Source organism: Acanthopagrus latus, chromosome 16 (genome assembly GCF_904848185.1).
Source record: "Acanthopagrus latus isolate v.2019 chromosome 16, fAcaLat1.1, whole genome shotgun sequence".
NCBI classification, from domain to species: domain Eukaryota; kingdom Metazoa; phylum Chordata; class Actinopteri; order Spariformes; family Sparidae; genus Acanthopagrus; species Acanthopagrus latus.
The window spans coordinates 7727352-7737681 of record NC_051054.1 but is presented as its reverse complement, the minus strand read 5'-3'; the positions used below and the strand labels follow the sequence as shown (position 1 = coordinate 7737681).

General features: G+C 42.8%; 1 protein-coding gene across 2 annotated transcripts in view; it reads left to right on the top strand.

The window, feature by feature from the left end:
* Positions 1-36: 36 nt before the first annotated feature.
* stard9 (StAR-related lipid transfer (START) domain containing 9) overlaps positions 37-10330 on the top strand; it is a 39757-nt gene continuing 29463 nt past the window's right edge. For both annotated transcript variants that reach the window (XM_037071254.1, XM_037071253.1), the window contains exons 1-3: positions 37-377; positions 3529-3598; positions 6388-6504. In XM_037071254.1, coding sequence (XP_036927149.1) covers positions 331-377; positions 3529-3598; positions 6388-6504 — 234 coding nt within the window. In that variant the 5' untranslated portion in view covers positions 37-330. The remainder of the gene's footprint in view (positions 378-3528; positions 3599-6387; positions 6505-10330) is intronic.

Below are 10330 nucleotides of genomic sequence, written 5' to 3'. Positions count from 1 at the left end.
GAATGTGCTGTAGTAGTAGGAGGAGTATCCAGCAGCATCTCCCCCTCCTCCCCTCCCTCCCTGTCCGGCAGGAAGTTTCAGTTCCTTCGCTGAGACTTTTTGGAGGAGACTCGGCGGGCGGCTGAACCCGCGACCAGCCGGAGGAGATGAGCCGAGCGGCGGACGGCTGGATTATTTCCTCCCGCTGTTAACTTTGGAGTAAAATGCGAGAAATAAACAACAACATGCTCACACGGGAAACATTTACTTTTACGCCAGCTCCGAGTTAAACAACTGCTGAGTTGCGCGTAAAAAATAAAAAAAAAAATAAAAACATCGCAAAAAGGCATCATGGCAAATGTGAAAGTTGCTATCCGGGTCCGTCCTCCCAACGCAAGGTACGTTTAAATGTTAGCTAACGTTAATTAGCTGCTGGACAAAGTAACGCTATTTAATGAATAAGTGGACATTTATGACAGCTACATGAGTGGAGTTGCTTTGACGTGTGAACTGTTGTCGCCAGCCATGGTTATTGTTCTGCTTTCATCCAAAACAATGCTCCTTTTAATGTAGCTTTTTTTGTGTGTTAGCGCGGCTAACTGTCCAAATTTGCTTTATGGGACGTTATAGCAATAACTAACATTAAGCTAACTGGTTAGCTAGTTAGCTAGAATAGCAGTTAACTGTTGAGTGGTGCACATGGTGGATAATGACAACTGTGGCTGTCAGTAGTGTTGTGTGACTAAGCATCTGTGCAGCAGTGTAGGTGTGCTGCTGACTAATGTACAAGAATATGTGGGGTTTAAAGTCTTTTAAACTGCTGCTAATGACCTACACATAACAGCAGATAACTTGGGTTAGGTATGATTAATCAGACATTAATTGTGATGCATTCAAAACACCTTTTTTTCGTGTCAATTTCCATGTATGACTTTTGAAAACCACATCATAATATTTCAGGAAGCCCTTAACATCCATTTTTCTTCTTCTGTTTTCATACTAGCTTTAAGATCCAATTGTTGGACTCAACTTTCAAGCATGAATACTGAACGTTTGCCGGCCTCCTGCCTCTCAAATGTGATCTGACAATTTTCTGCCTTACACTATTGCTCTCTGGTCGGCTGGACAAAACAAGCTATTTGAAAAATGTCACCTTTGGGCTCTGGAAAACTGGAAAACCCAAATCAAATTGAGAATAGTGGGGCCACAGGCCAATTTCAAACACCCGTTGTGTTGTTAATAAAGCCTGACTGATAGTCGATCTTTGGGGCAGATGCCAGTAAGAATATAAAGATGTGAAAAATGACAATATCTATACAGTTTTTTTTGCAGTGATCCATCAAATTTGGTTATCAAACACTTGGGATAAAGCTATGTAAAGGAGTGAGGATAGTTTTACTGTTTAACAATAGATTTTACAGTCTAAAAAGACACCAGTGTACTGAAACGGTACATTGACTGTGAATTTGATAATTATAAACCAGCCCAAGCATCTTTTTTCGGCTTTCTAATCTCTAAAAGACATTCTCACTTGGGCACACATCAGATAACATATATGCTGATAGCAGATATTGGCCGATAATATTGATTGACTGATATACAATTTGGGTTGTAATTGTAAAGATGCAAATTGGCACTAAAATCCCAATTTCACTGAAGCTATATGGTGTTTATACTCATGTTCAACGCAACAATCCATGTTTACTCCTATGGCCACACATGAAATGGTAATGCTCCGGATGTCTTATGCATCATTTCATGTACATGTCTCCTAAATTTAACCTGGCATTGCCATAGTTGTTTTCTTGTACAGAATAAGTAAATAATGACCATCTCACTGGTGTAACAGTTGGGTTTAAGAGTTTTAACTTTGTAACACAAAACAAATGAAAGAGGATTAAGCCAACTAATGTTGTTAAGGTCTGTGTGCATTTAATAATTTTGCTGCCAGCTCCCAGCCTCTAAGTAATTCCTTCATGTAGTGGGAGGCATTTATGTTCCCTGTTAAGTTCCCTCAGTTTTACAGTGCACTGAAATCTGCTGTTGAAGTAGCAAAGGAACACAGGGAGGCTGTAAAGTCACTTTGCTCCACTGGAGCAGCCCTTTACATTAACAGGCAAATTGCTACAGTATGTTGAATAACAGGTCCTCAGGGTCTGAGGATATAGTACATATAAGTTCTAAAGAAGTACATTGAATTGCATTGAACTCCTGCGGGATGTTTGCAGGGTGCTTAATCCATAACAAAGCATTATTCAGGCTATGAAGGGCCGGACAATGATTCTTTCAAACAGTCTTCCTGGTGTTTTGCATCACAAAAGAATTTCTTATACATAATGTTCACTGTCATGCAAATCTGTGCTTCCTGATTTCTGGTTCTGACGCTCTCAGTGTCCTCTGCTCTCTTCTATCTTTTAAAGTGTAGGATGTATTTCCCTACTTTTAATATTTGAATGAGTACCCGCTGTGTGACAGAGATAACATTAACGCCAGCGGGGTCATCTGCATTCCTCATTCGATTAGGCATAGAAGTGTGCTGCTCTTTGTTTTAGTCGGCAAGTGGGATTCAGTCGGTCCCCCCTCAGAGTGGAAGCAGCCTCTCACATGTGCAGAAAACATGTCAGCCCAATTGTGAAAATGCTCGTCCTAGGTTAGTATCAAAACACATTTTTATGAGGTTTTTACTATTTTCCACCCTCAAACCTCCACTCCTCCATGCTGGTTGAAGCCTCAGATTGCAGGTTGGTGGTTTTGGGTTGGGCCACTGCTGGGGTTGGCAAAATGAGTCCCGCGTGGTGAAGCACAAGGAGGGCTGACGATTACAACAGCCTCCTCGTCAGCCCCCTAATCCACCACTGAGACGGAGTGCTTGCACCAAAGGCAGCGTTTGTCGCCATTATCGCTCCTGGAGATCGAAATTCTCTCAGCTCTGTGTTGTGATTGCCTCCAGTTTCGCATGTGTTGCATCAGATGTGCTCGGTCCAGCTGCCGGAGCACACATAAGCAAACTGACCTTATTTTGCACACAAGTGGGGAAACACACTGTTCGTCATACACACACATCGCTTGTGCACGGTCTCGTCTTTGTGGAAACAGCCCAAGCTGCCTCGTCAGAGGACATCTCTGGGGTGTGTGAGGGTCTGTTTCCATTTGAATCTGAAACTGGTGGCAATTTCATGGATCACCATCACACACACAGATTCATTGTGTTCACCGTCATGTGATGGCCTCAAGTCAAGTGGAACTAGCCCAAATTTATCTGGACACTCTCTCAGTTATAACTGCATCAGCAAAAAGAGGATTTAAAAACCTATTTAAATCTGTCTGCTGGGTGTTGAATCCAAAGTGAAACCTTTGTTAAATCTCTGTCTGGTTTGCATTTGGACTGGGAGACACTGATCAATACTGATAGCGTCCCTGAAATCTCCTCTTCTCTCTTCCTCTCCATTAGAATTGTGTGATAATGTTTTAATTCATTGCTTTTCTTTACACTTCCAAACATGGTTGTTTATACATCTAACAAAGCATTTGACCTCTTCTTGCTCACAGGGAGAGTGCGGATGGAGGAAGGGTAGCCGTACAGGTGGAGGACAAGTTTGTGAGGATCCGAAATGTGAAGGTGAGTGTATATTTGTGTTATTGTGTTTTTGTTTGGTTGGACTTGGTGATTTGGGAGTAGTGTGTAGATGGTATCTATCACAACAGGATGTTTATGGCCCTGGATCAGCCTTTTCCTGCCTGATGTCACTGTTGTTTATTTTATGTGTGGAGCTCATACAGGCACATGCATAATCGCGCATTAATTGGGAGACCCTTCCTGTCAAACACATGCACTGACACGCTCTAAACCAGGACAAACAGCAATGCAACTACAGCATATTTCAGACTTTCAAAGGACACCCAAAATAAACTGTAGCAAATCAGAAAAATGGTGTTAAATTAGGTGGTTTAACAGGGACATTTTGCTCCAAGCCATATTAATAATAGTTTTCCATATTTTCAAGGATAGAAAGAGTGTTTTTAAAGAGGTTTTGCACATTTGGAAATCGTAATTATGTGGGCGACAGTCTTGTAAGCTGATACTTTCGCCAAGTTACCAACCTGCTGTGTCAGATGACTGAGCAGACTTGTCTGATTAGTTGAGCTGCATTGCCTGCAGACAGCCTGGTGCTGTCTCTCAAGTTCCAGTGTGGAACATGTGACAGTGTTGTTTTCATTGTCAGTCTTAACATTAGCTGATACTGAGATGATCAAACTTTTAGGCTTTTAGTGGTCAAGATGGTTGACACATACGCCTGGTTGAGAACCATGTGTCAAAATGTCTATCTCCAATGTTTAGAGATGATCCAAACATGCAGAAAGATTTTAAAAATCACTTCAGCTACAACTTGGACAAATGTTAAGACCCTTGTTGGTCAAGATGGTAGAGACCGAATCAGCACTCTGTGTTTACATTTGGATTTCTACATGCTGACGTATAGAGAGGAGTTGGGTGGGGGAGGAGAGAATCTGTTACAAATGATGTGACAGAGAGAAACCACATATGGCCTCCCTCTGCTATGGAAAAGGATCAAGACTCCAAGGCTCTTGCGGCTCTCGTGGGAATAATTATTTATGGAAAGTGGGACAGTTTCGAAGGATCTGAGACAGGACAGAAAAAAAATGTGTGTTTTTAAAGGACAATAAACACAAACATCAAGTAATCCAAGCTATAAAGACCTACTGAACTAAATTAAAAAGTGTGAAACAAGAAAAAGAAAAAAGATGATGTTTTACAGCTAGTCTGTTTCCCCTAACTTGATTAGCTAGTAAAACATGAGGCTTTATCAGAGGTTTGAGCTCCAGGAGAGTTGCCTGGTGCCTGGTGGCCTGTGTTGCCATTGCCTAATCCCGTCCTCTACAAGGCCATTGTTAAATTTCCTAAAAGTGCAGAGGGGTTAAACAGTCATGTATTCAGGAAAGCCAGTTGCTTTGAACAAAACTGATACCCAGAGCTCATTGTTCCCTAATGCTGCAGTTAGGGAAAGAAAAGGCTATTTACATAGATGTTTGAGTGGATTTATCATTTGGATAATTATTTTGACAAGTGCCTGAAGAACAACAGGGACTAAAGTACCCTTTTTGTAGCCCTGTCCTTGTCATAAATCTATTATTCAATTGTCCTTGGCCAAATACCTTTAACCCTTAGCAGCTCCAACATTGCTCTTTCTTCAACTGAATGTGCACTCACCAAATGTGAGCATGATACCTTCTTTCACCTCAGAAATGTTCCAGAGTAGCTGCAATAAGATCTGCTCATTAGAGAAAACTTCTTATGCCTGGCTGAATGTTATCAGTAACTCTTTTAGATATATCCAAATCTCCATTTATCCATCCCTCTGACAGCAGTGGTGTATGATCACCCAGCATGATTATTGCACAGGTGTGCTTTGGGCTGCTCATGATAAACTGCCACTCATTTGCAACATGCATATTTTTAGAGTTTGCACTCTAAAAATGTGCCCTATTTTATCACACAATGCCACAGATGTGGCAGGGCGTGTGAAATAGGCAGGCTGGCTGCAGAAATGCCCATCAGAGCTGTTGCCTGTTACCACAAGCCCTTTCTGATGTTGTTTTCTGAGAATTTGGCAGCTCATCCAACCACCCTCACAGTTGGTGAAGCCGGTTGGTAAGGAGTCCAGGACGGCAGCCAACCACAGCTGCATGTGCCACTTTCTCCACTGACATTTGCCTCAATAAGCCAAAGATTCAATGCAGCGAAAATACACATTACACAAGGTGTTTCACCCCAGTGCTCACAAACCTATTTAGTACACCTGAAGAGATACACGTCCATAAAAAAATTAACAAACGCTGCAGTACAATTAACATTTCCACTAAGAACATAACACCATGATATCAACGCTAAATCAGAAGAAGAGTACAGCGAATGCAGTGATCAGAGGAAATGTTTACTGTCCTCCAGTGAAACTGTTGTGTCTGGACAAGCCCAAATGCTGCTGTGCTGTCTTTCCTACATTCAGGATTCACAGTAAGCAGAAAGGTGTTTAGTGTTAACGCAGTGAGGCGAATAAAGAACTGGAAGAGGAGGAGGGATTGTGTTGCTAATGAATGGAAACAGCTTGCTTGCAATTCCACACCATAACAGTCCCATAAAAAAGCTATAGTACCAGGAAGTTTATCACTGTGATTTTTTTATGTTGGTCTTATCTCTTTTTGGCTATATACTATAATTTCATCATGCATTGCAATTATGTATTAGCTGTGAATAAAAGAAAATCCTGTTTATTCATCATATTTACCAAATTAATTAATTTGTTCTTCTTCTCTTTCCTTGTTGTTGGCTGTTATTGGTTGCAAAAAGTCACCCTAACATGCTTTACTCTTCTGTTTTTCTCTGTAAAGCTGGATGGGCGCACAGATGGAGCTGTGGATTCAAGGGAGAAGCTTCTGGAGTTTTGTTTTGACTACTGCTACTGGTCTGTGGACCCTGCAGACCCTCACTATGCCTCACAGGAGGAGGTAATGACCTAACTGACTGTGTGTTTACATGCACTGCAGCGTCCAGCGCTTGAACTTAGTGCAGTATCCCAGTGATTTTACCACTTAACTGTTACAATATACTTACAGTTTTCACATTTTATGTGCTATGTGCCATAGCCCGAATAATGACTGAAGAGGCCCCTCCACAGTATGTTGCAACATCACAGTTTGAGCCTCAAACCCAATTCTACTCTGATGTTGTTACTGTGGTTCATGCTTGTGGCTACGTAGTGGAAATATGGAAGAAATAAACAGTGCTTTGACTGATTCTCTTACAGATGCACAAGAGTAGATTTTGACAGGAGAACAAGCACAAAGAGGATTCTCCAGGGGAAAAGAATCACCATATTTGTTCTGTCTAAATAGCAGTTTCTTTATCCGAGAGCTGAATATTAAAATGTTACAGTCAGTATTAGTATTGTAAGTGACATTAGTCAACAGTTGAGGTCCTCTGTGGATCTGGTTTGACATGTCGTCAAATGTTCCTAGTTTCTGTCTTAATTCCCATCATCAGGCCACTATTACCAACTATTTACCATTACATTTGCAGACCTCTAATATATGAATTGTTGCCAATTTTCTTTTTTTGTGTCATGATAAGTGCTCTCCTGTGGGTGGAGACCACGTGTGTGCCAATCCAGGCTCTTTGCCACAAGTTGACACTGGCCAAACACAACCTCTGTACCAAGGAAAGAGCCCAGAGGAAGCTGTGTCCTTGTAGACAAACCACAACAAGAGGGGTGTGTATGGTGTGTGTTTTTACACAGATGGCCACTCGGGGGATATGATATCAGCTCCATCTGTTACCCAGAAGTCTCTTTGCCTCAGACATGGCACGACTAGAGTCAGCTTGCTTTTCATGTCCAGGCTTTGATTGGTCGATTAGATATCTTTGTGTTGCTTTGATTGGAGGGTGTTGCTGGAACCTGAGACGGGCTCCAGATCAAGAGGAAGTTCTGGCTGATTCCATGACAGGAAATCTCTCCAGAGCCTTCTCATATACAGAGTTCTTTTTTTCGATCAGTTGCCTTGTTATTAATTTGAAATTTCATGGAGTTTTACATTGTTGAGCACAATAGAAGCACTCGTAGTTTTTACAGTTAAATCTCCTCTCATCTGCCACTCCCTCGCTGCCTGTCTCTGCTCTTGTCAGAGCTGCCTTTGTATGTGTTTCAGAAAGACAGGGCTGTGATGGCCTACACACTGTGCAGAGCGGCAGACAACACAACACTTCTTCCTCTCTCCTTTTCCCCCCCTGCTTTTCTGGCTCTGGCTATCCTCAGCAGATTTGTGTCCAGTCACAGGGGCCTGGTCGCCACAAGACATTCCTCTGTCTGTTGACCCGTGGTGGGCGAAAAAGACACAAGTGAAGGACAGAGCTGCTGGATTTAAATCTGACCTCCTTTCCTGTCCCAGATTCTGAAGAATTGACTCTTTAACAGGAATCTTGTGGAAGATCACGTCAGTCGTTTGCTAATCACATCACAGTTGAAAATATTTGAATTGGACATTTCTTTGGTGGATCTAACGACACAGTGCCTGACGTAAAAAAAGGGACAAATGCCGTGTTTGTGTTGTAGGGCAGCAAGCCAGAGTAATGGATCAACAGTGGCAGGTGGACACTATCGTTCAAGAGCCGCTCTAACTGTCTTACCAGACAAATTGCTCTTTAGCGCAGTGAAGAGTCTAAGTGGCTGGTTGAGTAGGCAGATTTGTTATCCGTATCCAAAGTTGTATAACAATGTTCCCACACTGTTGTGTCGCCTCATTTCACTGGGGGGCATTACATTTAGGTAAATACCCTAAATTGGGTTTTATGGATTCAGTTTCTCTCTTATCTGGCTTCCCACAGCATGTGTTTCCACATATCAATGAGCTGATGCTGTTTATGCCAGCACTGGATTGTCTCATGGTCTCTACTGTAAAAATATATTTTAGCACTGCACAGTTCTTTTTCCAGAGCAGGAAGAGAAGGACTTGCTCTGAATTTGTCTCGTGCTGTAGTCCCCATGAGACAATCTGAGCCTGTGGTGGGATGAGACAAGAGCATAGGGGATTTTAACTCCCGCTTTCCCAGTCCAGCATCGTCCCACCACACCCAGCACCCCTCAGTGGCTGGCCGCCCATCCCCTGTATCTCCCTCCCCCTACAGTACATGTCCATGCAACAGTGCTGGTTTCCATTTTTATACACTATTACAGCGCAGAGAGTAGACAGAGATGTGGTATCTCAAATTATATTTTTGGTGCAGACATGGTTGCATTCTTGTCAGTGAGGTCTCCCCACATGATAAAAGCATGTCTTGCAGGATGTGATGCTCAGTTTTGCTCAGTTGCATCTTTGGGGAAAAGAGTCTCAAAGATAGTTGAGCATAGAGGAAGGAGAAAGGTGAGAAGGAGTAGGTTTTTTGAAAGAGAAGCAGAATCTATAATCAGAGCCAGCTGTGAGGGAGAGAACTGGGACTGTTTGTCTAGATGCAGCCTTTGTTTTGAGCTAATAAATAGCTTTTTCCACTATTTAATATCACAAACACTCCAGCTTGTTTATTGCTTTTGACAGCATGAAGCATGGGTAGAGGAAAGTGAAAAAGAAGTAGAGGAATGGCAAGAGAAAACTGATTAGAGAAAGTGGGAATGTGAGTTGCTTGGGCAGAGGAGAAGGAGGAGGAGGGGAATTGGGCAGGGGGTCCACTGTGGCTCTGCAGCCCCCAGCTCTCTGCTGCCAAATGCACAGCTGCTTCACTAAGTGATTTTTCGCAGTTAAATTTCAGGGCAAAGACGTCACTGCTGAGGATTTGTCTCAGAGCACAATGCTGTTTTTTATAGCCAAAAGGAGTCGGCTTGCTGGGGTTTTTCCCTCGTCGCCACCTCCTCCTCCTCTTCACTCTCTGTCGATGCAGATTGTGATTTGATTATGCCTCGCAGTGTTTCTAGGTCTGTGTGTCAGTGGTGCTACAGACTGGGGAAAGAATAGCTTCTCTGTGTATGAGAAGAATCCTCCACACACACGTGAGCATTTTACTCCCCCCGACACAGTGCACTCCAGTCCGCCCTGGTTTGAATTAACTACAAACAGGTCACCAAATAAACCACATGCTGTCAATAGAGAAATATGAGCTCTATGCCATATGGATACAGTGAGAGCACCTGTGATTCAAGTGCAGACCTACTGCTCTCTGTGAGTGGAGTCAGAGGATAAGAGGAGTTGTAATAACAGAGACTCAAAGTAGTTCGATAGATGGGCACGGTGCAGGTCAGTCCTCTTAGAAAAACAAGTAGAGTCTGCACATCGTAACTGTGGGTGCCAAAGTTGGGTCTTTTATTAACCGACTCACGAAGAAGATCCACTTATCTAGGAAGGAAGAGGAAATTATAGAAAATACTTTACTGAAGAAAGCAAGGTAGCTCTCACCTTAGCTGCTCCCATCATGAGTTCTTTTTTACCTCTTGCCTGCTCAGGTGAGTAAGTGAGTGGCTAGATTTACTGGCCCGCTGTGACATTTTACTTGCCCCAGGCTAGCAGGCACTCCTTATTGTTGAGCCCCGTATTGCATCAGTTTAATCCCCAGTGAAGGAGCCTATATTGTACCACTGTACCTTATGGATATTACACAAGGCTCCCATCAGTCTGAAAGCTGGAGAAGTCATTTCCAGCCTGCCATAAAGAGTGTAGCATGCAGCACTACTCTCCAGGGGTTGTGTTTTGGGGAGGAGGGGCAAATCCCTAAACTCAGTCCAGATATGGTTTTATTTATTTGATTTAAGACTAGCCTTTGCCCCAGTGTAAGTTGCAACATGAATGTACA